The sequence below is a fragment of the Sapajus apella genome, unplaced genomic scaffold (assembly GCF_009761245.1).
Source record: "Sapajus apella isolate SASKATOON/1434 unplaced genomic scaffold, GSC_monkey_1.0 scaffold13, whole genome shotgun sequence".
In the NCBI taxonomy this organism is placed as follows: domain Eukaryota; kingdom Metazoa; phylum Chordata; class Mammalia; order Primates; family Cebidae; genus Sapajus; species Sapajus apella.
This window is the reverse complement of record NW_022436953.1, coordinates 1,133,447-1,161,157: the sequence shown is the minus strand read 5'-3', so window position 1 is coordinate 1,161,157 and position 27,711 is coordinate 1,133,447. Positions and strand designations below refer to the sequence as shown.

Sequence of the window (27,711 nt, the reverse complement as noted above, 5' to 3'; positions counted from 1 at the left end):
TTTGAGACGGAGTTTCGCTCTTGTTACCCAGGCTGGAGTGCAATGGCGCGATTTCGGCTCACCGCAACCTCTGTCTCCTGGGTTCAGGCAATTCTCCTGCCTCAGCCTCCTGAGTAGCTGGGATTACAGGCACGTGCCACCATGCCCAGCTAATGTTTTGTATTTTTGGTAGAGACGGGGTTTCACCATGTTGACCAGGATGGTCTCGATCTCTTGACCTCGTGATCCACCCGCCTCGGCCTCCCAAAGTGCTGGGATTACAGGCTTGAGCCACCGCGCCCGGCCTTTTTTTGTATTTTTAATAGAGACAGGGTTTCACCATGTTGTCCAGGATGGTCTCGATCTCCTGACCTCATGATCCGCCCGCCTTGGCCTCCCAAAGTGCCAGGATTACAGGCGTGAGCCACCTCGCCCAGCCAAAAAAAAGAGTTTTTATCTAATGTATTTTACCATGATTTTCAAAAATGAGGGAAAAAAGTTTATATCCATGGTTTTTTTTTTTTTTCTTTTTCTTTTTTTGCTATTATAAATAGGGTCTTTTTTCCTTACATCATTCTACAGGCTATTGTGTATACGTATATATATATGAAGATTTTAAATTTCATATTTTATACCCAGCTAATTTAACAAATTATTTTGTTTGTAGTATTTTTTATTTCTCTTAGATTTTCAAGATATACATTCATGTCATTTGCAAGTGATATATTTATTTCCTTTTCAATTTTTATACAAAGCTGGATATTTGCAATATTACAGTAATGCTGCTGCTTATCTAGGAGGGCTCTTGACAAGTATAGTGGGCCCTAAGGTACAAAGCCTAGGGCAGGCAGAAAACATTAGTAATTAGCCTTATTCAACCCTTTGGTAGGGTTTGATTTTTCATATTTATTTATTTTATTTCCTGCAGATGTGAAATCTGGCAACTATACAGTGTTACAAGTTGTGGAAGCCCTTGGGTAAGACCCTCTGCTATAGAATGTTCTTCTCCAACCCTGACTGCATATTCTGAAAAGTTACTTTTGTGCATTGCTGCTTTCCAGAGCCTGAATTTGTCCTGTAGCCAAGCAACCCCCTTCCATATTAGTACCTCTGTCTAAGTCTGTGTGTTTGAATGTTTCTCTCAAAAAAAGTTTCATGCCATCCGTCTGAGGCTTCTTTAGTAGTGTTTGAGAGCACACAACCTATAGGCCACATCAACTCCTGGTACAGCCCACAGCTTTGGCATGAGGTACATGGTTGAAGGGCATCAGCTGTTGGCTAATTAGAACTGGGATTCCTTTATGCATCTTCAGACCCACCTACCTCCATGGGATGCTAGCCTGCCTAGACCTGACTCAGAACAAGCTGTGGGCCCAGCCTGGGGAGTTCCCAGGAGGCTGACCCTGCTGCAGATCCCCACTAGGAGAAAAGGCTTTGGGAAACAGCAGATAAATCAGTGTTGTAGCTTGGGATTCTAAGCACTTAGAGGAGTATGTGCTTGTAGTCTAATGTTTACTTTCTTCATATTTCACACTTGGTATAGACCATTGGAATTGACAAGTCTTGTTAGTAAGAGTTGTTCATTGTCACAGCATGTCTTCTAAAGCAAAAAAACTAGAAAATTGGGGTAAATTAAAAAACGAAGTCATTGTTACACATTTCTCCCACATAACAGACTATCTGGCCTTTCTACTCACATTGTGGTGGCCTTGGTCCATTAAAAAAAAATACACCATTGGCTGGGTGCAGTGGCTCACACGGTAATCCTAGCACTTTGAGAGGCAAAAGCAGGTGGATTGCCTGAGCTCAGGAGTTCAAGACTAGCCTGGGCATCATGGTTAAACCCTGTCTCAAACTCCCGACCTCAGGTGATCTGCCTGCCACAGCCTCCCAAAGTGCTGGGATTACAGGCATGAGCCACCGCCCCCGGCTCCCTAAACCTTGTCTCTACTAAAAATACAAAAATTAGCCGGGCATGGTAGCAGGTGGCTGTGGTCCCAGCTACCCGGGAGATTGAGGTGGGAGAATCACTTGAGTCTGGGAGGCGGAGGTTGCAGTAAACATCATGCCACTGCATTCCAACCTGGGTGACAGAGTGAGACCCCTATCAAAAATATATATATATATATATACATACCCTTATTGATTTATAATTCACATATCATAAAGTTCACCATTTTAGAGTATGCAATTCTGTGATTTTAAAAGTATATTTACAGATTCGTGCATTCTCGGCACAGTTTGAGGACATTTTCATTACTCCAGAAAGAAACCTATGTCTACTAGCAGTCATTTCCCCTTCCCTCTTCTTCCCAGCCCCTGGCAATCACTAATCTACTTTCTGCATCTATGGATTTGGCTACTCTGGAAATTCCATATAAATGGAATCACACATGTGACCTTTGTTGCTGGTTTCTTTCACTTAGCATGTTTTCAAAATGTATCCATGTTGCAGCACATAGCAGTTCTGCATTTCTTTTGTTTTTTTCTTTTTTATTTATTTTTTTAAGACGGAGTCTCGCTTTATCTCCCATGCTGGAGTGCGGTGGAGCGATCTTGGCTCACTGCAACCTCCACCTCCCAGGTTCAAGTGATTCTCTTGCCTCAGCCTCCCAAGTAGCTGGGACTATAGGCGCCCACTACCACACCCAGCTAATTTTTGTGTTTTTAGTAGAGACAGGGTTTTACCATTGGCCAGGCTGGTCTTGAACTCCTGACCTTGTGATCCACCCACCTCGGCCTCCCAAAGTGCTGGGATTACAGGCATGAGCCACCACACCCGACCTGTTCTGCATTTCTTTTCTTGCTGAATAATATTCCATTTTATGGATATGGATCTTATTTAATCATTTATCAGTGGATGGACATCTAGATTGTCTTTACTTTTTGACTGTTCCTAATAATGCTGCTAATAATGCATTTGTGTGCCTTGGTCCATTTTTAAATGCTTCATATGCATAGGTTTCTTTTTTCTTTTTCTTTGAGACAGGGTCTTACTCTGTTAATCATGCTGGAGTGCAGAGGAGCAATCACGGCCCACTGCAGCCTCAATCTCCTGGGCCCAAGTGATCCGCCTACCTCAGCCTCCCAAGTAGCTGGGACTACAGGCATACGCAACCATGATCAGCTAATTTTTTTTATATTTTTTTGTAGAGACGGGGTCCCACTGTGTTGCCTAGGCAAGTTGTGACCTGCTGAGCTCAAATGATCTTCCTGTCTGTCTCCCAAAATTCTGGGATCACAGGTGTGAGTCACCACACCCAGACTGAATGCACAGTTTTCTACTTCCTGAGTAGAAACTTTTCTACAGGTTTTTTATCCTATGGGGATCCTGTTAAGAGCGATCTTATTGTTGTCCCCTTACTCTTAGTTATATATACTCTTACCCTTGAGGTTCAGTACAATTGTCGTGGCCAGAACTCTTCCACTCTCTGCTTGTTCCTGCTTAGATTATTTCTAGAATGTTTCAGTATAATCTCCGTAGAGCAATTTTGAGGGCAAGTCACTTCCTTGTAGCTTCAGTCCAGCTTCTCATATCAATAATCCTACCTAGTTAAAGCTATATTCTAGCTATCTTACTTTGTAACCTTCCAGTTATAAAGTTTTGGGTTTTCGTGTTTTCTTTCCCCCTAGGAACTTGGTGGTGATTCCAAGCATTTTTTTCCTTAGCATTAATTTACAAAAAATGCACATATTCTCCTCATTTTGGTAGAAGCTGCAGCTGCCGATCATCTCTCAAACCCTGTGGGTAGCTGCTAAGCTCTGTTTCAGGGGAATGTCTCTGGGAAGAAATCTTATCACTGAGGAGAAAGAGTAAGCACAGTGTTCATTAGTTGCCAAGCTTGGGGGTGCCTGGAGGCAGAAACTTCTGTTGGCTCTTGGTGTCACATGTGCCTCTAATGATGCCAGATAAGTCTGGGGATCGCTAGTAAGCCTTCTGTCCTTACTGGTATCTGTAATGCCATTACCTCAGGAACACCTTCCTGGGCAGTTTTTATTCTTAACAGGGCTTGGCTCTGCTTCCATGCCCAGGGGGTAAGTGTGACTAATGTAAAATATTTAATTCTTCAAACATTTGAACTGAGTAATTGCAGGTTCTCTGTATCGTGTTTCCCCCCAGGACCTCTCTAGAGAATCCAGAACCCCGAACCCGGGCACGAGGAATCCAGCTTTTGTCACAGGTGCTACTCCAGTGTCACTCCTTGCTCCTGGAGAAGGAAGGTACTGGTATCGCTAGTTGGAATGTCTTCCTGGCTTGCTGAGCCCAGGTCTCCAATGTCTATTCAAGCCAACTTTACAGGCAGGGACGGAGGGTATAAAGTATCTATGAACTAATTTGAGGTCTACATTCCTCACTGGTGTATGTGGCAGAGATGATTAGAATTGAGACACAAGACATACGGATTTCAATACAAAAAGTTAGCTGGGCATGGTGGCGGGCTCCCAGCTACTTGGGAGACTGAGGCAGGAATCGTTTGAACCTGGGAAATGGAAGTTGCAGTGAGCTGAGATCATGCCACTGCACTCCAGCCTGGATGACAGAGTGAGACTCTGTCTCAAAAAAAAAAAAGACACGTAGATTTCAAATGTAGCCTTAGACTGTTTTTTCAGTGTATTTTTCCCACTCTGTAAAATGAACAGGGCAGTATTTAACAGGCAGAGAGGAAAAGTAATGAAATATCAATATGCTTTGATGTCCTGAGGGGTAAAAAGGCTAACAACTCACTCACCTTCTATAGAGGGATAGGCAAACTACAGCCTGGTTTTTCTGGGTTTTATGGGAGGTTTTTTGTTTGGTTGGTTGGTTTTAAGGAGCAGAGAGTTTAATAGGCAAGAAGGAAGGGAGAAGGAAGAAGCTCCCCTGTACAGAGACGGGGTGGTGGGAGGCAGGGGGAAGCTTCAGAGCTGAGAGAGGGAACCCCACCTTGCCACAGATATTAGCTAGGTATATACACTGAGCCAGGAGGTAGTGGTGTCTGATTTGCATAGGGCTCAGGGGACTGGTTTGACTAGGCATGTCATTTATGTAGCCCTCAAAAAAACTGGCCTTCCTAGCCTTTTAACATGCAAATACAGGGCATCATGATGTTCTACACACGTGGGGATTCGTGGGGGTAGCCATGTTGCCAGAAATGTGGGGAAAGGGCAAGAATGCCACGGGAATTGTCATGTTTGGGTGGACCCAGTTTCTTTTTTTTGAGACGGAGTTTCGCTCTTGTTACCCAGGCTGGAGTGCAATGGCGCGATCTCGGCTCACCGCAACCTCCGCCTCCCGGGTTCAGGCAATTCTCCTGCCCCAGCCTCCTGAGTCGCTGGGATTACAGGCACGTGCCACCATGCCCAGCTAATTTTTCGTATTTTTAGTAGGGACGGGGTTTCACCATGTTGACCAGGATGGTCTCGATCTCTTGACCTCGTGATCCACCCGCCTCGGCCTCCCACAGTGCTGGGATTACAGGCTTGAGCCACCGCACCCGGCCGGGTGGACCCAGTTTCTAATGGCATGCTTTAAAAAATGAAAACTTCCCAAGGACCGCTTTTCCTCTATCTGCCTAAAATAATTTCTTACTAATTCCTACAACATTCCTCCCTGTGGAGATGCCACACTAATTGCTGTTAGGGGGTTTTGGGTGACAACTTCTTTGGCTACTTCCTGCTGAAAAAGGGCATCAAATGGGGGACAACAGCTAGGGCTCCTCCTGGGGTCAATCTAAGGGTCCTTGGAAGAAGCACCACATGCCCAGCTTACAGCCTGTTTGGGAGGTGTGGGTGTGTGTGTGTATTATATCATCTATATAAATTTAAAAATATATACACAGAAAAAATATAAGATTTCACACATAAAAAAGAGCACATCATACACCCTGTTTTCATTAATATAGTTTTATTGGAACATAGCTACACTCATTTATTTCCCTGTTGTCTATGCTACTTTTTTGTTAAAACAGCAGAATTGAGTAGTTGGGATAGAGACCATATCCTATAAGCCTATACTATTTACTGTCTGGCCCGTTGAGAAAAAATGTGTGGACTCCAGTTCTGTTGAAGGGCAGTTTTGGGCTGAGAGTGGGTTTTACTGTGGACCTATATGAGAATGGATATCAAGAAATGTTCCCCTGTTTTTCTGATTGATCAAGTCAAAACACCTTCAAATGGGACAGCATAGGATATATGTCTTGTTGAAAGAGAAAATTTGTAGTGGAACCCAAACTGAAACAACCATTATAGACTTAGGCAAAACTGTTGGGCCCTCCTTGTGCCTATGTAAACTAATGGCTGAATCTGGTTTGTGCAGTGGTACACCTGATACTGTTCTGTGAGAACCGGCTGAAGGACCATCATCTTGTGATCCCATCTGTCCTGCAGGGTTTGAAGGCACTTGTGAGTTCTCCTTCATTTAATTACATAACATTGTTCAAGGAAGCCCCTGTCTAGTTCTCTCCTTGCACTTTGAGTGTGATGGTTCACATGCTGAGGAGCAGGTGCCCAAATGTGGGACTAAATTAGTGTCACCAACTCTACTTCTGTTTTCCCCTAGAGAGTAAAAGTGTACTTTGGGGGACTGGAAACCAGAGCCAGCTGGAAATTGCAGAGGATGCATCAGCTTAAGAAAGATTCTCACTGTTAGTACTTATTCCTTAACCAGGATGCAGTGATTCTCACAGTAGCTAATTAGGCCTGTTTTAGGGTTGTGTCTTGGAGGCTATGCTGCAATTCCTTCAGTGTTCACATACCTTCTCTTCTCCCCCAGAGCCTGTGTGTGGCCTTGCCCCCAGGGCTGGCTGTTTCTGTGCTTAAAGCCATCTTCCAGGAAGTGCATGTACAGGTGAGGGATAACAGTCATGTTGGTATTCTCCTCTGTCTCCACGCCTTGACATAACTGGGATTCAATAGCAAAAATTATTGCCTTCTAAGTTCTGAATTCTTTTGGATCTTGTGAATGTTTATATGCTCTTCTTTGCGACCAGACAAGGAGAGCTGTGCATGCCATAGATCTGACCTGTGTCCTCTTATACCTACAGAAAGTAAGGCATCCATCCATCAGGCTGGTTTGAATTATTAGCACCACTGATGTGCTGCTGAATCAATAGCCATACCCTTTTCTCTGTAGTTCTTCTTAGACTGATCTTATGCTGGTGTAAAGAGCACTGATCACTTAGAGATTATGAAGCAAGAACTAGCTGTGTCAGCTGTGTCAGCTGAGGTATTCTTTGAGTATTTTCTTCACTTCCTTTCTCCCCCACGCCCAAGTCCCTGCCACAGGTGGACCGACACACAGTCTACAATATCATTACCAATTTTATGCGAACCCGGGAAGAAGGTAAGAGGCAGAGCCTTCTGGGAAATGTCAAAAGCATGCACAGCCTACTTTTTCCCCTATTAGTAGGACTCATTTTACCCTGGGATTATATAGAAAAGCTGGTATCCTGAGAGAGAATGATAAAGAGAAGGACGGGTCCGCGCTCTCACCAGTGAAGTAAAGGAAGAGTAGAGTTTGTTTGAGCCAGTGTTTTAAATTCTTACCTCCACAACAGTGTGTATACTGTTGCACATCTCTTCACTGAGTACTCTCTTGGAATGGAAAAAGGGTCAGCCCTGAAGGGAAAGGGGAGGCAGTGATCACAGAGGGAGAACACAGGCCACCAGAAAGCCCATACTTTCTGTCCTTTGGGGCATTATAGTAACCTTTTCTTTCCTTCCCAGAGCTAAAGGGCCTAGGAGCTGACTTCACCTTTGGCTTCATCCAGGTGATGGATGGGGAAAAGGATCCTCGTAATCTTCTGGTGGCCTTCCGCATCGTCCATGACCTCATCTCCAGGGACTATAGCCTGGGTACATTGTGGTAGCCATGATTAGCTGGTTGGGGCTTTATCAGATGAATGAAGCTGATAAGCCAACCTCATTCTTTTTCTGTTGCCACAGGACCCTTTGTGGAAGAGTTGTTTGAAGTGACATCCTGTTATTTCCCTATCGATTTTACCCCTGTAAGTAGCACCTTCATTGATTGATTCATATGTTTGTTGAGTATCTGCTATGTGCTGAGCTCTGTTCTGGGCACTGAGGGTACAGGTCAACAAAATAGACATCCCTACCCTCATTATTTTATATTTTAATAAACCAGGAAGTGGAAAAGCATTTGACATATAAGGAAGGATTCAAAGCAGCATGTATTTGGGGGATTCTTAAGCTCCTTAACATTGTATTTAGTGCTGAAGGCTACAGGATTGCAAAACACTGTTCCTGCCCTTAAGGCTAAAACATTTAAGTAACAATAGGAGATTAGGTAGGAAAATGAGTAGTGCTATAACTTTTCAGAGAAGAAAAGAGTTCAGCGTGCGCTAGAGTAGGCAGGAACTTACTTCACAGTCAAGATAGGATTTCAGCTGGTTTGTGAGGGATGCATAGGATATGATTGTGGAATTGAACAGGGCATTTCAGGCTATAGAAACAAAATGACAAAACAAAGAAGGCACAGTTGTGCACAGTGTACAGAAGGTGTTTGCTCTGACCCTCTTGGGCCTTCCTCCCACTCTGCAGTTGAGTTCCCTTCTACTGCCAAATACTCAAGAGTTTCATCACTGTGTGGGTGTGTATACTGCAAGCATTAGTAGTTTGAAAGAAATAAAAGGCATTCTATTGCAGCATGCCAAATAGCATATTGACTCTCATTGCCTTTATCGTGACACCACCATCTTTGCTATAAGGAATTTCTTACCAGCTTATTTAGTTGCCATGTTCCTTGGGACCACTTCTCTCCTGAAATGAATCTTTTCATCTCTCATAATTAGAATTCCTTTTTCTAACTCGGAAGAATTTATACCCTTGAAATCTTGAAAGATCCTCGTTTAGCCACCACATTCTTCTGTTTTTACTTTGTTTTTTTGTTTTTGTGTTTTTTGTTATTTTTTGAGATGGAGGCTCGCTCTTGTCACCCAGGCTGGAGTGCGGTGGCGCGATCTTGGCTCACTGTAGCCTCCACTTCCCGGGTTCAAACAATTCTCTGCTTCAGCCTCTTGAGTAGCTGGGATTAGGGCACCCACCACCACACCTGGCTAATTTTTTTGTATTTTTAGTAGAGATGGGGTTTCACCATCTTGGCCAGGCTAGTCTTGAACTCCTGACCTTGTGGTCCTCCCACCACCGCTCCCAAAGTGCTGGGAGTACAGGCGTGAGCCACTGCACCTGGCCTTTATTTTGTGTTTTGTGTTGGTTTTGAAAAGATAATTCATTCACATGATTCGAAGTCCAAAAGGGTGGAAAATCTCCCTACTATCCTCTTTCTCTATAATCAACCAAGTTATCAGTTATGATTGTATCTTTACAGAGCTTTTTCATCTCTGTATAAGCAAATGCCTTAACACCACCTCTCCAGAATCATAGTGTGTGCACACGCTGGCATGTACACACACACATTTCTCCTGTACTTTGCTTTTTTCACTGAACACTATGTCTTGGAGAATATTCCATATCAGTATATAAGTTAGCTCTTTCATTCTTTATGGCTGCATAATATTCCTTTGACCAGAAATAACAAATTAATTTCACTAGTCCTTTATGGATTGTTGATAATCTTTTGCTGTTATAAGCAATGCTACAACTTTCATACAAATGGATATAATGATAGAATAAACTCCTAAAAGAAATTGGTAGGTCAAAGAATATGTGCGTTTATAATTTCAGGGAGAGGAACACTATTTCATCTTTATTTATTTATTTATTTATTTAGAGACAGAGTCTCTCACTATCACCCAGGCTGTAGTGCAGTGGTGCAATCCTGGCTCACTACAGTCTCTGCCTCCTGGGTTCAAGCAATTCTCCTGCCTCAGCCTCCCAAGTAGCTGGGATTACAGGCGTACGTCACCATGCCCAGTTAATTCTTTTGTATTTTTGGTCTCACTCTGTCACCCAGGCTGGAGTGCAGTGGCACAATCTGCGCTCACTGCAACCTCTGCCTCCAGGGTTCAAGCGATTCTCCTGCCTCAGCCTTCCGAGTAGCTGGGATTACATGCGCGCCACCGTGCCCAGCTAATGTTTGTATTTTTAGTAGAGACGGGGTTTTGCCATGTTGGTCAGGCTGGTCTCAAACTCCTGACCTTGGGATCCACCTGCCTCGGCCTGCCAAAGTGCTGGGATTACAGGCGTAAGCCACCATGCCCAGCCTCATCCATTTTTTTGAAAGGTTATACAATGAGCATGATTCAGCATTTAAAGGGTAAATAAATGTCTTTCATACCCCTTTACTGCCACTGTCCATTTTTCCATTAGAAACAATCACTGTTCACATCTATTTATATATGTTCACAGAGATAATCTAGGCAAAACAAAGTTATAGGTAATATTAGGAGAGTTTCTCTCATTCAAGCAGATTTTTGTATGGTATTCTCCATGGCAGTCTGTCAGAAGCAGAAAGCTCTTGTCAAGATATTAATTAAAACAGACACCTGGCTTTAGTTTAACTATTTGAGTTTAACTATTTGAGTTACAGGTATTCTTTATTATCTTATAAATTGGGGTTTTCTTTGTTGGTTTGTTTTATTTTGTTTCTATGACAGTCTCACTCTGTTGCCCAGGCCAGTGCAACCCCTGACTCCTGGATTCAAGTGATTCTTATGCCTCAGTCACCTGAGTAGCTGGGATTACAGTTGTGTGCCACCATGTTCTACTAATTTTTGTTTGTTTGTTTGTTTTTGTATTTTTAGTAGAGATAGGGTTTTGCCATGCTTTCCAGTTTGGTCTTGAACTCCTGACCTCAACTGATCCACCTGCCTCAGCCTCCTAAAGTGCTGGGATTACACACATAAGCCTCCATGCCCAGCTACAAATCAGTATTGATTGCCTGCCATTGTAGTGGATCTGAAGAGTTTAAGGTTCAGTTTCTTCACTATGCCTATATGCTCACTCTAAGAAGGGGTTGGCAAACTTTTATTTTATTTATTTATTTTTTTGGCAGGCTCTCACTGTCAACCAGGCTGCAATGTAGAGGCGCCAGCACAGCTCACTGTAGCCTCCACCTCCCTGGACTCTGGTGATCTTCCTACCTCTGCCTCGCAAGTATCTGTAACTATAGGCACACAACACTACTCTCAGGTAATTGTATTTTTCTGTAGAGACAGGGTTTTGCCATGTTGCCCAGGCTGGTCTTGAACTCCTGGGCTCAAGCCATCCACCTGCCTCGACTTCCCAAAGTGTTGGGGTTACAGGCATAAGCCACCATGCCAGGCCAACTTTTTCTGTAAAAGGCCAGACAGTAGCTTTGTGGGTCATGTGGTCTCTTCAACTCTGCTCTTATTGCACAAAAACAGCCACAGACACAGGAACAGCTAGAGTAGCTATATCCCAATAAAAGTTTTTTATGAACACTAAAATTTGAATTTCATATTTTCAGTTGTCACAGGATACTCTTGATTTGTTTCAAACATTAAAAATGTTAAAACCATTCTTAGCCATACAGTTTCAACGGGTTGCTTTTTACTCCTAATGCAGAGTAGATATTGGATCTTCCTTTGCCATCATGCTAGATTCCCTTATGCTTTTTTTTGGATCAGATCTCCTATTTCCTGAGTTCAAATATTCATCATTTTGTGGTTTAGCCCTTCAGTTTGGTGGTTTATATTCTTTAGTATTTTCCTGAGAGAATGTATGAAGAAGTGAGAATTTTTTAGATTTTTTTAAACCTAAAATGTCTTCAATCTTTTCTCTCATCTTTGGTAGTATGGGTATGTAATTTAAGAATAGGAATTCTAGGACAGCCACAGTGGCTCATACCTGTAATCCCAGCATTTTAGGAGGCCAAAGCAGGTGGATCACCTGAGGTCAGGAGTTCGAGACCAGCCTTGCCAACATGATGAAACACAGTCTGTACTAAAAATATAAAAATTAGCCACAGGTGGTAGTGGGCACCTGTAATCCCAGCTACTTGGGAGGCGGAGGCAGGAGAATCACTTGAACCTGGGACGCAGAGGTTGCAGTGAGCTGCGATTGCACCATTGTACTCCAGCCTGGGCAACAAGAGGGAAACTCTATGTTAAAAAAAAAAAAAAAAGAAATGAAAAAAAAAAGGACGGGAATTCTCACTGGATGCAGTTGCACATGTCTGTAGTCCTAGCTATTTGTGAGGCTGAGGCAGAATAATCACCTGAGGCTAGGAGTTTGAGGCTGTAGTGCGCTATGATTGCACCTGAGAAGGCGGCCAGGTGCAGTAGCTGACCCTTATAATCCCAGTACTTTGGGAGGCCCAGGCAGGTGGATTGCTTGAGCTCAGGAGTTCAAGACCAGCCTGGGTACCGTGGCGATACCCTGTCTCTGTAAGAAATACAAAAATTAGCTGGGTGTGGTGTCCAAGCCTATAGCCTCTAATAATGGGGAAGCAGAGGTGGGAGGATGATGTGGGCCAGGGAGGCAGAGGTTATAGTGAGCCAAGATCATGCCACTGCATTCCAGCCTGGATGACAGAGCCAGACTCTATCACCAAAAAATAAAGAGTAGAAATTATTTTCCCCCAAGATTTTGAAGGCATTGCTACATTTAAATCTAATTATCTAGCTTTCATTTGCTATAGAGAAGTCTGAATTTCTTCTGTTTCATAAACCTTTGTAGTTACAATTTTTTCCTTCTCTCTAAAAACTGGTAAGTGGCCGGGTGCAGTGGCTCATGCATGTAATCCCAGCACTTTCGGAGGCTGAGGTGGGCAGATCACAAGGTCAGGAGTTCAAGGCCAGCCTGACCAATACGGTGAAACCACATCTCTACTAAAAATGCAAAAAATTAACTGGGCATGGTGGCATGCGCCCATAGTCCCAGCTATGCAGGAGGCTGAGGTAGGGGAATCGCATGAACCCGGGAGGCAGAGGTTACAGTGAGCTGAGGTCGTGCCACTGCACTCCAGCCTGGACGACAGAGCGAGACTCCGTCTAAAAAAAAAAACGGGTAAGTTTGGTTCTCCCAAATATATTGAAACTTCACAGTGATATGCCTTATTATTGGTCTGTTTCATGCATTGTGTTGGGTACTTAGTAGCCGTGTCAATCTGGTAACTCATTATTAGTCCTGAAAATTTTTCTTGAATTCTTTAATTAATGATTTCTTCCCCTCTGTTTTCTCTGTTCCTTCATTTTGGAACTCTCACTGATCTTCTGTTGGACCTCTGATTTTCTGATCTTTTGTTTTCTATTTTGTATCTCTGTCTTTTTGTTACTTTATAAGAGAATTCCACAGTTTTATCTTTTCTATCAAAGTCAAGTCATGAAAACAGAAACCAGACCAGGCTTGGTGGCTTAACACTTGTAATCCCAGCACTTTGGGAGACTTAGGCGGGTGGATCATTTGAGGTCAGGAGTTCAAGACCAGTCTGGCCAGTATGGTGAAACCCCATCTCTACTAAAAATACAAAAATTAGCTGGGTGTGGTGGCATGTGCCTGTAGTCCCAGCTACTTGGGAGGCTGAAGAAGCACTTGAACCAGGAGGCAGAGGTTACAGTGAGCCGAGATTGCGCCACTGCACTCCAGCCTGGCCACAAAGCGAGACTCTGCCTCAAAAAATAAAAATAAAATAAATAAAAATAAATAAAAACCTGTAATTCTGAAAACATAGAAAGCCTTGATGGTTTCTGTGCTAAGATGACAGACTGAAAACATAAATCAGGTTTTCCTGTTTCTCTTCGAAAACGCCACCAAAAACATACCAAAGGGATTTATTATTTTCTTTTTGGAGATGGAGTCTGACTCTGTCACCCATGCTGGATTGCAGTGGCTCTATCTTGGCTCACTGCAACCCCCAACTCCCAGGTTCAAGCAATTCTCATGTCTCAGCCTCCAAAGTAGCTGGGATTATAGGTGCATGCCAACACACCTGCCTAATTTTTATATTTTTTGTAGACATGGGGTTTGCTCTCAATCTCTTGACCTTGTGATCTGCCCACCTCAGCCTCCCAAAGTGCTGGGATTACAAGCGTGAGCCGCCATGCCTGGCCAAATTACAGCTTTTTATAAGGGTGAAAAAAAATGGAAAAGTCCAACAAGGAATTATTTAGATAAAACCACAAAATGAAATCATAGCCACTAAAACTTATGCTATGAAAGAATAATACCATTAAAAATGTTCTTATTCCTGTGGAGCTTCCACTGCCTCTAGTGTCCAAAAAAAAAAAAAAAAATGTTCTTAATGTGTTAAACCACATGTACAAAATGATCATTTTTAAGTACACATATTTTATACGGAAACAGTATATACTAGCACATAGTAACAATATATATCAGAGAAGAAAGCAATATACCAGAAAGTTAAGCCTGCTTATCTCTGAGTGGTAAAATGATAGATCAGATAGAAAATGTATAATCAGATTTTTTAAAATGCCTAAAGACAAAAACTCCCTAGGAATATATATGGTCAAGCCTATCTTCTTGCTGGGGCCTCATGTCTTACTATCTTTCCTGATTGGGTATGAATATCACCCTTTTCTGCAGGGCTACCAGGTTCAAGCCTGTGTTCAAGGTTAGTCTGAAATGTTACACAAACCCACAGCCCTTCTCCCTTTTCCAGCCACCTAATGATCCCTATGGTATCCAGAGAGAAGATCTCATCCTGAGTCTTCGAAATGTGCTGGCTTCTACACCGCGATTTGCTGAGGTGGGTCTAGCCAAGGTTAAGGTATGTAGCCTCTGCCCATAGAAGGCTCTGAAGAAGTAGTAAAAGCATGGGAGAAGAATATCTGGTATACACTGTAGGGGATGACATCCTGCAAGCGTCTTGTGCGGCAGGTATCTTCAGAACTTCGATGGAGAAAAGTTTACCATCTCTTCCTTTGAAATCATAATCCAGAGCTGGGTGCAGTGGGCACACCAATAGTCCCAGCTACTCAGGAGGAGTTTGAGTGGAAAGAATCACTTAAACCCAGGAGTTCAAATCCAACCTGGGCAACATAAGGAGACCTCATCCCCCCACACAAAAAAATAAATAAACCCAATCCCTAAATGGTGCTGTCTTTTGAAATCCTATAACTTTGTCAGCTTGCCTGTTTTTGAGGTAGTGGAATTCTGGCCACCGCTTGGCAGGAAAGTTAGCTTAACCATCGTAGCTCCTGACTTGATTATAGCTCCTTGATGTAGTACCTGCTTCTGGGGACTAATGGCAAGGACATGGTTGACCTTGACGTGACTGAGGCACCACCCATCTCAGGCTTAAGATCTTCCTTCTGAGGTCGGGCTCAGTGGCTCACACCTGTAATTCCAACACGTTGGAAGGCTAAGGTGGGCGGATCATGAGGTCAGGAGTTTGAGACCAGCCTGACCAACACAGTGAAACCCCGTCTTTACTAAAAATACAAAAAGTTAGCCAGACATGCTGGCGCATGCCTGTAATCCCAGCTACTCAGTAGGCTGAGGGCAGGAGAGTTGCTTGAACCCGGGAGGTAGAGGTTGCAGGGAGCCAAGATCGTGCCATTGTACTGCAGCCTGGGCAACAGAGTGAGACCACGTCTCAAAAAAAAAAAAAAAAAAAAAAAAATCTTCCTTCTGTCCCACAGTTTCTGCTGCCTCTGCTGATTGAGAAAGTGGATTCTGAGATTCTGAGTGCCAAGTTGGATTCTCTACAGACGTTGGTGAGTGATTTTTCTCCTTACAAGACCAAGCTACCTTTTGACACGTTAGGGATGCTAAAGGATATAGATTCTTGGTAGACAAGGAACAGTTAATGGGCCTCAGAAGAGGATACCCAGGATTCGGGCCTCTGCGTCGACCAGCTACATATTGCCTTGTCCCATCCCACAGTAACTGAGGAAAGGCTGACCAGGACTCCCCTTTAGGCTTCAATTTTATCAACCAGGGTAATCTCCTACTTCTCTTTTCCCTGAATAGGACTATTAAAAATCTTAATTGGCTCCTTCAGGTGCCATTATGCTGATGTGCCTGCATATTCTAGGATATCTGAGTGTGTATATAAGTGATAGTAATGATTTCCTTGGCAGAATGCTTGCTGTGCTGTGTATGGACAGAAGGAACTGAAGGACTTCCTCCCCAGCCTTTGGGCTTCTATCCGCAGAGAGGTGAGTGTTACTCAGATAAACTCACTACTGTTAATTCTCAATTGTCAGGCATGAGGGGAAATAATACATCCTGTCCTTTTCCCTCTGTCATCCCCAGGGCCAAGGTATTATGCCTGGTTATTCAGGAGGCAAGCAGGGGGACATAATTCTAGTTGAATGACGAGAGAGAGAGAGCCCCTATGTGACGGTCAGCTGCTTGGTAAGAGCAGTTGATCACCTTTGCACATTACCCAGTTCTTGTCCTTCTGTGGCAAGGAGTGCAAGCCATGGTGCCTCTGGCACCGTGGTGAATAGAAAGGTGAGCAAAACCACTGCTCAGAGTTGGCTTTCTGTTTCTCAGAAAATATGTGTCTCAATCCTGAGTGCAACTAAGGACTTGGTTAGAACACAGCAGCTGAGAAGATACTCAGCTGGGGTGTTAATTTCTATTGCTGTGTCCTAGAGGTTCTCACTCCCCTCTACAACAAGGAAATAGGCAGTGGATTGGGTGGGTCTTACCTGGTGCAGGCTTACCTCAGTAGCCATGGGATTCCTCCCTGACAGGTGTTCCAGACGGCAAGTGAGCGGGTGGAGGCAGAGGGCCTGGCGGCCCTCCACTCCCTGACTGTGTGTTTGTCTCGCTCTGTGCTGAGTGCTGATGCTGAGGACCTCCTTGACTCCTTCCTTAACAACATTTTACAGGGTAAGGGGCTGTGGCAGCCAGAAAGGGGAGTGAGCAAAATAGAAATGACATTCCTTGGCCAGGCGTGGTGCCGCACACCTATAATCCCTACACTTTGGGAGGCCAAGGTGAGTGGATCACCTGAGGTCAAGAGTTCAAGACCAGCCTGGCCAACATGGTAAAACCCCGTCTCTACTAAAAATACACAAAAATAGCCAGGTGTGGTGGCAAACACCTGTAATCCCAGCTACTCAGGAGGCTGAGGCAGGGGAATCACTTGAACCCAGGAGGCGTAGGTTGCAGTGAGCCAAGATGGCGCCATTGCACTCCAGGCTGGGCAACGAGCAAAACTCCATCTCAAAAAAAAAAAAAAGAAATGACATTCCTTCAGGGCCAGTGACCTTTCATGTTAAGCCCCAACATGTTTGGTGATTCGGGGGCAATAACCCTACTTTGAATTGAGAACAATTGGAGTGTTAACTGCTTGGAAACTGTCTTGGGTCTCAATCTCCAACCTCTGAGGAATGTAGAGGAGTCAGGCCGTTTGGCCTACTCCCCAGGTCTGTGATGTGCTGCCTTTCTAGACTGCAGGCACCACCTGTGTGAGCCGGACATGAAACTGGTGTGGCCTAGTGCCAAGCTGTTGCAGGCAGCTGCAGGTGCATCTGCCCGGGCCTGTGACTACATCACCAGCAACGTACTACCTTTACTGCTGGAACAGTTCCACAAGCACAGTCAGGTAAGGGAGCAGAATCTTTGGGGGAAATGATGGGGCCTGTGTGCTAAGTGCCCTTTCTAAGAGTGAGCTAGGCTTTATCTTGGGCCCACATAGTAGATCTTGGGTTTTGCTCCCATTAATTACTGCTGCTGCTTCCCTTACTTTTTCCCTGTCTCTTACATAAAAGGGTCATTCTCCCAAGAAGGGAGGATTGCTTGAAGCCAGGAGTTCAAGATCAGCTTGGACAACAAAGTGAGATCCCATCTCTATTTTTTTTTTTTTTTTAATTAGCCAAGTGGGGCATGGTGGTTGATGCCTGTAATCCCAGCACTCTGGGAGGCCAAGGCGGTAGAATCACTTGAGGCTAGGAGTTAAAGACCAGCTTGGGCAACATAGCAAGACTCCATCTCTAAATATATATGTAAGTTAGCTGGATATGGTGGCACGCATCTGTAGTCCCAGCTACTCAAGAGGCTGAAGCAAGAGAATCACTTGAACCTAGGAGATCAGGGCTGCAATGAGCTATAATCATACTACCATATTCCAGCCTGGCTGTGGCAGAGCAAGACCCCCATCTCCTGAAGAAAAAAAAAAAGGATTCTCTCTACATCCAGGGTAGCAGGATTGAAATTTTTTAAAATATTTTTTGACTCCAGTACCCCTTGAAACATTACAGAGCAGTCAGCGGCGGACAATCCTTGAAATGCTCCTGGGTTTCTTGAAGCTGCAGCAGAATTGGAGCTATGAAGACAAAGGTAAGGTTGCCTTCCATTGCAGTGCTCTAGGGACTATTGAACACTGCAGCCTATAAAGTGGCAGGGCAATGAGTGCTGTGGAAAAGTAGTCGAACAATGTTCCTATCCTGAAGTTACAGCATGAGAGAACACTTAACAGATGAGATGGATGAGATCTGTTTAGTTTTCTCAGTATGCTTCTTGGACAGCTCTTTAAATCTGCCCCAGGAGGCCGGGCACGGTGGCTCACGCCTATAATCCCAAAAAAATCTACAGCAGGTTGTCTCTACATCACAGGTTAGTCAGGGATATGGAATGTAGTGGCTTCATTGTAACCTGGCCTCTGTCTCTCCCTAGATCAAAGGCCTGTGAATGGCTTCAAGGACCAGCTGTGCTCACTGGTATTCATGGCCCTAACAGGCCCCAGCACCCAGCTTCAGCTTGTTGGCATCCATACACTCACAGTCTTGGGTGCCCAGCCAGGTACATTGGTCATTTTCTTGTACGGCTGTTCTAACTGAAGAGCAGCCTCACTATCCTGTTCTCACTGGTCTGGATGATTTGGGATTTCTAATAAGAGCTTGGAAGGGTTGTGGTAGCTTCAGGAGAAAAAAGATGAGATTCATGTTCCCTTCTAACTACAGATCTCCTATCTTCTGAGGACTTGGAGCTGGCAGTGGGTCACCTGTATAGACTGAGCTTCCTGGAGGAGGACTCCCAGAGTTGGTGAGAATCTAAAGCAGTGAGATGTAGAGCAAGCTGTTCCCTGCCTCTGTATTGGCAGCAGCAGATCAAGCTAGGACCAGAGCTCTGAGCTTCTGACCCTTGGCTCTCCTTAGGGGAGGTGAGCTCTGTGTTAGGCTCTGGCTGCTAACCAGTTGGAGAGATGTAGAACTGCTCTCTTATCAGGCTTTAAGGAGCCCTGTCCAACTCAGTGGTGTAGGTACTTGAGTCCTGCTCTTTAGCAAGGTGGCGCTGGGAGCCCACACTCCTGAATCTGCCTAATATTAGACCTAGGCAAAGAGAACAATGAGCCAAGGCTCAGCCAATGCTCATCTGCTCTGCGCCCCCAGCAGGGTGGCAGCACTGGAAGCATCAGGAACCCTGGCTGCTCTCTACCCTGTGGCCTTCAGCAGTCACTTAGTACCCAAGCTCACTGAGGAGCTGCGTGTAGGTATGTGTCTCTCATTTTCTACGGCCCCTCCCTTCCCAGCAAGGCTTTGGGGCCTTTGTGCTTGCTATCACACAGTGAACCCTCATCTCATGGGTTGCTTTCAGGGGAGTCAGATTTGACTAGAGGTGATGGGCCTACCCAGTGCTCCCGGTATCTGTGCTGTCTGCAAGCCTTGTCAGCTATATCAACACATCCCAGTATCGTCAGGGAGACACTGCCTTTGCTGCTGCAGCATCTCTGTCAGGTGAACAAAGGTAATTCCCAGGAATAACAACAAGGGACTGGGCTGAATCGGAAGCTGTAGTCAAGCTGGGAGTTGATGCCTCTAAGGCAGTGGTTATAGCTGCAGCTGTACATAAGAATGACAGAATCAACTCTTTTTTTTTTTTTTTTTTTTTGAGACAGAGTTTCACCCTTGTTGCCCAGGCTAGAGTACACTGGTGCCATCTCGACTCACCCCAGCCTCCACCTCCCGGGTTCAAGCGATTCTCCTGCCTCAGCCTCCCAAGTAGCTGGGATTACAGGCATGCGCCACCAGGCCTAGCTAATTTTTTCTGTATTTTTAGTAGAGACGGGGTTTATCCATGTTGGTCAGGCTGGTCTCAAACTCCCGACCTCAGGTGATCCACCTGCCTCACCTTGGTCTCCCAAAGAATCAACTCCTTAAAAAAAAATACTGATGCTTACATACAGCTGAATCCACCTCTGAGGAGGGATGGGACTTGGGCAACAGTCCTGTTAGGAGTGCCCGGCCAGGGCCACTGCTCATGCTTGTTATCTCAGCACTTTGGGAGGCTGAGGCCTGCAGATCACTTGAGGTCAGGAATTTGAGACTAGCTTGCCCAATATGGTGAAACCCCATCTCTACTAAAAATACAGAATATTAGCTGGGCATGGTGACGCGCCTGTAATCCCAGCTACTTGGGAGGCTGAGACAGGAGAATCTCTTGAACCTGGGAGGCAGAGGTTGCAATGAGCCGAGATTGTGCCTCTGCACTCCAGCCTGGGCAAGACTGAAATTTTAACAAAAAAAAAAAAAAAAAAAAAAGCCGGGTGCGGTGGCTCACGCCTATAATCCCAGCACTTTGGGAGGTCGAGGTGGGCAGATCACCTGAGGTCGTGAGTTCAACATGGAGAAACCCCATCTCTACTAAAAATACAAAAATTAGCCAGGCATGGTGGCACATGCCTGTAATCCCAGCTACTCAGGAGGCTAAGGCAGGAGAATTGCTTAAACCTGGGAGGTGGAGGTTGCAGTGAGCTGAGATGGAGCCATTGCCCCCCAGCCTGGGCAGCAAGAGCAGAACTTTGTCTCACAAAAAAAAAAAAAACAGTGCCTGGTTAGGTGCGGTGGCTCATGCCTATAATTTAAGCACTTTGGGAGGCTAAGGCTGATGGATCACTTGAGCTCAGGAGTTTTGAGACCTGACCACCATCTGCGAAACATGGAGAAACCCCATCTCTACAAAAATTAGCCACAGGAGCAGTGGCATGCACCTGTAGTCCCAGCTACTTGGGAGGCTAAGGCAGGAGAATAACTTTGAGCCCAGGAGGCAGAGGTTGCAGCAAGCAGGGATCTCTCCATTGCACTCCAGCCTGGCCTGGGCAACGGGAGTGAAACCCTGTCTCCAAAAAAAAAAGTGTTCCTAGGTAATTGTCATGTGGGATCAAAATTGAGAGGCATCACCCTAAGGCCATGGTGCTCAAAAGATGATCTGTTAACCAGCAGCATGGGCATCATCTGGGAGCTTGTTAGAAGTGCAGAATCTCAGGCCCTCACTGATCAGAATCTGCATTTTAACAGTGTCCCCTGGTAATTCGTAGACCGTTGAGTTTGAGAAGCACTGCTCCAAGGCAAAAGAGACAGCAGCTATTGCTACTGGGAACCTGTGCACAGTCACCATGGGTCCCCTCCTTTAGGACTACCTGCCCTGTGGGTAGATTGAGGCCTACTGTGGTTGATGTAGCAGCTATTAAATAGTTGAATGAGTACTAGACTTGCCTTATAACTTGGGCTTGATTCCTGACTTTGCACTTACTGTGACCCTGGGAAAACCACTAATCATTTATTTCATTGCGCCTCCATGTCCTTCTCTATAGAGTGAGGGAAATGGTACTTCTAGAGTTGTTATGAATTATAAGGAGGGCCGGGCGCAGTGGCTCACAGCACTTTGGGAGGCTGAGGCGGGTGGGTCAAGAGATCGAGACCATCCTGGTCAACACGGTTTACCCCCATCTCTACCAAAAATACAAAAATTAGCTGGGCATGGTGGCACACGCCTGTAGTTCCAGCTATGCGGGAGGCTGAGGCAGGAGAATTGCCTGAACCCAGGAGGCGGAGGTTGCAGTGAGCCAAGATTGCGCCATTGCACTCTAGCCTGGGTAACAAGAACGAAACTCCATCTCAAAAAAAAAAAAAAAAAAAGAAGAAGAAGGAGAGAATATATACAAATGCTTCTGTGGCAGGGCCTGGCACAGGGTAGGTCTCAACTATGAAGCCTGAATCGATCAGAAAGAACCACCAAGAAAATAAAATGACTCAGCTTTTTAATAAGGCATTCTTGGTCTCTTGAGTCACTCTTCTTTCTTATCTGCTGTGTATTGGAAATATCTGGAAGAGCTTTTAAGAAAACCTTACAGAGAACACTGACTTTCTCACCAACAGGGAATATGGTTGCACGATCCAGTGACGTTATTGCTGTCTGTCAGAGCCTCAAACAGGTGGCAGAAAAATGTCAGCAGGACCCTGATTGCTGCTGGTATTTCCACCAGACAGCTATACCTTGCCTGCTTGCCTTGGCTGTGCAGGCCTCTATGCCAGGTAACTTTCCATCTCTCCTTCCTGGCCTCTGGGAACTCTGCCCTCCCCTAGTGTTGAACAGCACTGCCACCCTCTGGATATTGGTGGTATTGTTTTGTACCATCAGAGGCTTACTTTGATTCCTTTGTCCTCAGAGTGAGATTTCACTTCATAGCAAAGGGTGCCACCCTGACCAATGGCAGGAACCAAAATACACTAATGTTAGCAACGTTCAAAAGAATGCACACCTTTTCCCCTTGAAGTGCTATGTGATTTGTTTACTTACAATTGGACTCTGGAGTCAAGCCTACCTGGTTGGGTTTCATCCTCAACTCTACTACTTGCTAACTTAGGTGAAGATATTCAGCCTTTCTAAGCCTCAGTTTCCTCACTTGTAAGATGGAGATAAAGTACCATCTAGGCTGCCGCTGTGGTTTATGCTTGTAATCCCAGCACTCCAGAGGGCAAAGTGGGAGAATCACTTGAGTCCAGGAGTTTGAGACCAGCCTGGGCAACACAGGGGGACCCTGTTTCTACAAATAATGAGTCAGGCATAGTGGTGCACACCTATAGTCCCAGCTGCTCAAGAGACTGAGGTGGGAGGATCACCTGAGCCCAGGAGTTCAAGGCTGCAGTGAGTTATGATTGTGCCTCTGCACTCAAGCCTGGGTGATAGAGTAAGATCCTGTCTCCAAAAAAAGAGTACTGTCTATTTCATAGGGTAGTTAGTAAGGATTAAAAAAGATAGTGTATACTACCTGCCACACAGGAAGTACTCAATATAGTTGCTATAAATATAAGGACCCGTGAAGATAAATCCACATTTTTCATTTTTTCAGATACCAACATTACTATTTTTTTTCCTTGCCTCTCCATGGACACCAGGGACAACATTACTATTTCTTATGTTAAGAACGTTAATTATAGCTATCCTTCTTTCCCACTGTTGGCCTAGTCTAAGGACTTTGTAGAGTTCTCAAGAGTGCTCTGTGGCCCCAGGTCAGACCACTCCTGTTTCTCGTGCCCTGCTGGTTCTCAGGACTACAGCATTACCAGAGGACAGATGAAGGACTGCTGTTGTGGCTACATTCAAGCCCCAGAGTCCGTGATGGTGACAGGACCCCATCATCCGGATCTTGAACCCCATCATGGCCTTGTGCTTGTGTGCATGTGTGTTTTGCAGAGAAGGAGCCCTCAGTCCTGAGAAAAGTACTGTTGGAGGATGAGGTCTTGGCTGCCATGGTGTCTGTTATTGGCACTGCTACCACCCACCTGAGCCCTGAGTAAGTGTAATCATGGATGTGGCTTGAACCCAGGGAAGATAGCATTCTTGGGAAGAAGCAACAGGTAGCTGCCTTGTCAGCTGTCCTTTTACCTCTATGTAAATGTGGCTGCAGTTAATTATCTTATAAGTTTTGCTGACAAAGCAAAAGGAAGGGGCTCTTAGCACCACGGACTATGAGGGTGGGAAGCCATGGGCCAATGGTTCTTAGCTGCAGATGTGCTTAAGAATTACCTGTAAAGCATTTTAAAATATAAATTGACTTTCCAGATGGGAACTTGAGTGGAAATGGTTACTGGCACATAATATGTGCCAAATTAATATTTGTTCAATGCATGATCAGGTCATGTCCCATTGACTTGGTGATCCTAATTTGAACCCCAGGTTGACAAGCACGTCCGTGGAGGAGAGGACTGTTTTAGAATCCTAGCTCCTTGGTCATACCTAGTACTCTGCCCCCAGGTTAGCTGCCCAGAGTGTCGCACACATTGTGCCCCTCTTCTTGGATGGCAACGTCTCCTTTCTGCCTGAAAACAGCTTCCCGAGCAGATTCCAGCCATTCCAGGTGACAGTCTTAGAACTTACGTCTTTCAAGCTGGTTTTCTAGGGCAATCTGGAACGGGTAGGGGGCAGACAAGCCTATTGCTAGCAGGACAGGCTTGAATCTGGCTCTCCTTCCTTTATAGGATGGCTCCTCAGGGCAGAGGCGGCTGGTTGCACTGCTTATGGCCTTTGTCTGCTCCCTCCCTCGAAATGTAAGTGAGCACATTTGGGGAGTACCGTTTTTAACCTTGACAAGGGGAAGTGGATCCCAGGCTAAAATTTGCCACAGGCTAAGCTGATCTTTTACTTCCCCCATCAGAGAAGTTAGTTCTCATCCATCCTGGCCCCTGCTGCCACTGTGTACTGGTTCTCTTGGAGTTCAAGTGTTCTCTGGGTCCATTACATGGCCAGGTTTTCTGTAGGTGGAAATCCCTCAGCTGAACCAACTCATGCGGGAGCTTTTGGAACTGAGCTGCTGCCACAGCTGCCCCTTTTCTTCCACTGCGGCTGCCAAGTGCTTTGCAGGACTCCTCAACAAGCACCCTGCAGGTACTGAGACCAGACCATATAAGCAGCCTTCCAGAACCAACTAACCATGAAATCTTCTAGCTCAGTCCTCATTCTCTTTTTTAAAGGAGCTTGCTAATGACATTAATAGGACTTCAACTGCTTAAGCACTGTCCTGGGCCTGCCCTTGGGAAAAACATCAAGACCGTAGTTGGGCAGAGCTTTATAGTACCTAAGAAGAGAAGGGGCACAAAGAGAATGCTGCATCTAGTTCTGCCATCCTACCCTACAGTGGGGATAGTGTGGACAATTCTTTATTAGTAGACAACCCTCTTTTCAAATGGCAGCACCCCTGCATTATGAGAATAATAGGCTCTCATGCAGGAGTCCTGTCATTTTGTCCACAGGCGAGAATGATATTTTCCCTTTCTAACAGCTTCTCAGGGAGCTCTGCACTTAAATGATTTGCATCCTTCATTGTTAAAGGGAAAATGTGTATGTAGCCTCTATGTGAGCATTTCCTCCCTCCTTTTTAGGGCAGCAGCTGGATGAATTCCTACAGCTGGCTGTGGACAAAGTGGAGGTTGGCCTGGGCTCTGGGCCCTGTCGTAGTCAGGCCTTCACTCTTCTTCTCTGGGTAAGGAGTTGGGAGTGGAATCTGGTTAGACAGAGAGGCAGTTATGTCTGGTCAAACAAAATGTCCCTATTTGACTCCAAACCATAAACATCTGTGTCTCAGGATTCTGGGGTTTGAGTGCCATTCCCCAATTGCTCTCTCTGTCTCCAATTACAGGTAACAAAGGCCCTAGTGCTCAGATACCATCCTCTCAGCTCCTGCCTTACAACCCGGGTATGTCCTTTCTGGAGACAGGAGAACCTAGGACCTAAACAAACTTTCTTGTTAATTCTATTCCTCCCAAAGACTTCTATCCTCCTCTGTCTTTGTGTTTGTTTTTGTTTTTTGAGACGGGCTCACACTCTGTTGGCCAGGCTGGTGTGCAGTGGTGCGATCTCAGCCCACTGCAACTTCAACCGCCATAGGCTCAGGTGATCTTCCCACCTCAGCCTCCCAAGTAGCTGGGACATAGGCACACCCCACCACACCCAGCTAATTTTTGTGAGAACGGGTTTTAGCCATGTTGCCCAGATTCCTAGGCTCAAACAATCCACCTGCCTTGGCCTCCCAAAGTGCTAAGATTACAGGGGTGAGCCACCACACCTAGCCCCATCCTCGTCTTTGACACTTCTTCCCTGATGTACCTCAAAGGCTTTATTTTCTCCAGCTCATGGGCCTCCTGAGTGACCCAGAATTAGGTCCAGCAGCAGCTGATGGCTTCTCTCTGCTCATGTCTGACTGCACTGATGTGTTGACTCGTGCTGGCCATGCTGAAGTGCGGATCATGTTCCGCCAGCGGTTCTTCACAGATAATGTGCCTGCTTTGGTCCAGGGCTTCCATGCTGCTCCCCAAGGTGAGGAGTCCGAAAGAAAGGCCCCACACATACATACCTCTCCTTTGCTTGGCCACATTACCCAAGATAATTTAGGACCTGCTTGCTTCTTTAGGGCTATATCGTGGTCTGTGCCTAGAAGACCGAACTTCCAGATTCTTGTCCCACTTCTTCCTTTGTGGGTGTATCTTGTTTATTCTAAACATGAAGGGCTTTTCACCCCTTTGTAGGCTGATGTCTCAGCCTCATCACAGGTCAGAATTGAATTCTCAAGCTATGTATGTAAGCCCAATTTCTCTCCTCAGCCTTCCCATTTGTTTACAGATGTGAAGCCAAACTACTTGAAGGGTCTTTCTCATGTACTTAACAGGCTGCCCAAGCCTGTGCTCTTGCCAGAGCTGCCCACGGTAAGTCCTGCAGGCAGAGCCTCTAAGTGAAGGACAATTCTTTCCCAGATGGGGCTAGAAAGGGAGGGTACAAGAACCAGGATCTTCATGATGTGGCCATCCCACACCTTGCCCATTGCCCCTTAGCTTCTTTCCTTGCTGCTGGAGGCCCTGTCCTGCCCTGACTGTGTGGTACAGCTCTCCACCCTCAGCTGCCTTCAGCCTCTTCTACTGGAAGCACCCCAAGTCATGAGTCTTCACGTGGACACGCTCGTCACCAAGTTTCTGAACCTCACCTCTAGCCCTTCCATGGTATGTTGAGCCCCAGCAACTCTCAGGAACCAGCAGCTCTCCCTGGGTCTGCTCTCACCTCCTTGTGGTTGTGTTCCAGGCTGTCCGGATTGCCGCACTGCAGTGCATGCATGCTCTCACTCGCTTGCCCACCCCTGTGGTAAGTACCTCAGGTGCCCCTCCCTGGCCTGGGACCGTCTCAAGAGACAGATAAATACCTTTTTGCCTTAGTCGAGTGGGCTTGGCCACCCTGCTGTGTAAGTGAGATCTGAATTACAAGGTACAGATAAGCAAGGATTCTTTTCCTTGGGCCCAGAAGGTAACAGAATGGCCATCCTGCCACTTAACATCCCTTGGAATCACTAAAGATGTTTCAGTTTCCTCAGAATATTAGTTGTACAGAATCAAAAAAGGGGCACTTTCAGTTGCCTTGGATGAGCAAGGTTGATTATATCCTCTGACTCCACAGCTGCTGCCATACAAACCACAGGTGATCCGGGCTTTAGCCAAACCCCTAGATGACAAGAAGAGACTGGTGCGCAAGGAAGCAGTGTCAGCCAGGGGGGAGTGGTGAGTTTCTAGGCTATGGGGAGAGATGGGACCAAGATGAGCCTTTCCACTAACGATGCCAACTTTCTTTTTGCCTACAGGTTTCTGTTGGGGAGCCCTGGCAGCTGAGCCCTCAGTCCTGGCCTAGACTGTTCTGACAATCTAACCTGGAATTACTAACTATCGAGCTATCTTCCCCAAAGCAGGGAAACCGCTGGCCTCTGACTGCCTTTCCTACAGACACAGCACAAATGCTAGGCCTCTGTTGCATGGCTGTACAAGGAGCATAAGAGTCCAGATTTCTAGTGGATTTGTGCATTAACTGAGACACTTGTGTTTGAAGAAAGATCTAGGGTCTTGGGTCTCTTGCATTTGTATGTCAGAAAAGGGGTGATATGCTGCTGAGGGGTGAGTGCATATGACTGTGGCCCTGAGTAGCAGGGCTGGCACCTGTGTGTGCACCTGCTGAAGAATAAAGATGTCTTTTGGTAATGGGACTGTCAGATATTTCCCCCACCCAACATATGCCTCATAGAACCAGAGGTGTCACTGAACTAAGCTGGAAGAACAATGATGACAGGGACTGGCCAAAAATTTT

At 45.6% G+C, this 27,711-nt stretch overlaps 1 protein-coding gene across 5 annotated transcripts in view; it reads left to right on the top strand.

The window, feature by feature from the left end:
- The window catches only part of MMS19 (MMS19 homolog, cytosolic iron-sulfur assembly component), a 43,758-nt gene extending 16,153 nt beyond the window's left edge, over nt 1-27,605 (top strand). For 2 of the 5 annotated variants that reach the window (XM_032281184.1, XM_032281181.1), the window contains exons 2-31: nt 908-956; nt 4,100-4,200; nt 6,275-6,360; nt 6,731-6,805; nt 7,231-7,300; nt 7,684-7,812; nt 7,903-7,964; nt 14,519-14,605; nt 15,501-15,575; nt 15,942-16,019; nt 16,563-16,701; nt 17,265-17,419; nt 18,075-18,153; nt 18,490-18,615; nt 18,777-18,858; nt 19,206-19,306; nt 19,411-19,560; nt 21,972-22,127; nt 23,290-23,389; nt 23,851-23,953; nt 24,075-24,143; nt 24,354-24,480; nt 24,975-25,075; nt 25,232-25,288; nt 25,722-25,908; nt 26,212-26,294; nt 26,421-26,585; nt 26,665-26,724; nt 27,034-27,134; nt 27,215-27,605. In XM_032281184.1, the coding sequence (XP_032137075.1) occupies nt 7,282-7,300; nt 7,684-7,812; nt 7,903-7,964; nt 14,519-14,605; nt 15,501-15,575; nt 15,942-16,019; nt 16,563-16,701; nt 17,265-17,419; nt 18,075-18,153; nt 18,490-18,615; nt 18,777-18,858; nt 19,206-19,306; nt 19,411-19,560; nt 21,972-22,127; nt 23,290-23,389; nt 23,851-23,953; nt 24,075-24,143; nt 24,354-24,480; nt 24,975-25,075; nt 25,232-25,288; nt 25,722-25,908; nt 26,212-26,294; nt 26,421-26,585; nt 26,665-26,724; nt 27,034-27,134; nt 27,215-27,242 (2,619 nt within the window). In that variant the 5' untranslated portion in view covers nt 908-956; nt 4,100-4,200; nt 6,275-6,360; nt 6,731-6,805; nt 7,231-7,281 and the 3' untranslated portion in view covers nt 27,243-27,605. Of the gene's footprint in view, nt 1-907; nt 957-4,099; nt 4,201-6,274; nt 6,361-6,730; nt 6,806-7,230; nt 7,301-7,683; nt 7,813-7,902; nt 7,965-14,518; nt 14,606-15,500; nt 15,576-15,941; nt 16,020-16,540; nt 16,702-17,264; nt 17,420-18,074; nt 18,154-18,489; nt 18,616-18,776; nt 18,859-19,205; nt 19,307-19,410; nt 19,561-21,971; nt 22,128-23,289; nt 23,390-23,850; nt 23,954-24,074; nt 24,144-24,353; nt 24,481-24,974; nt 25,076-25,231; nt 25,289-25,721; nt 25,909-26,211; nt 26,295-26,420; nt 26,586-26,664; nt 26,725-27,033; nt 27,135-27,214 lie in introns of those variants that run through there. The other 3 variants (XM_032281182.1, XM_032281183.1, XM_032281185.1) reach the window with 3 other exon arrangements.
- Nucleotides 27,606-27,711: the final 106 nt, after the last annotated feature.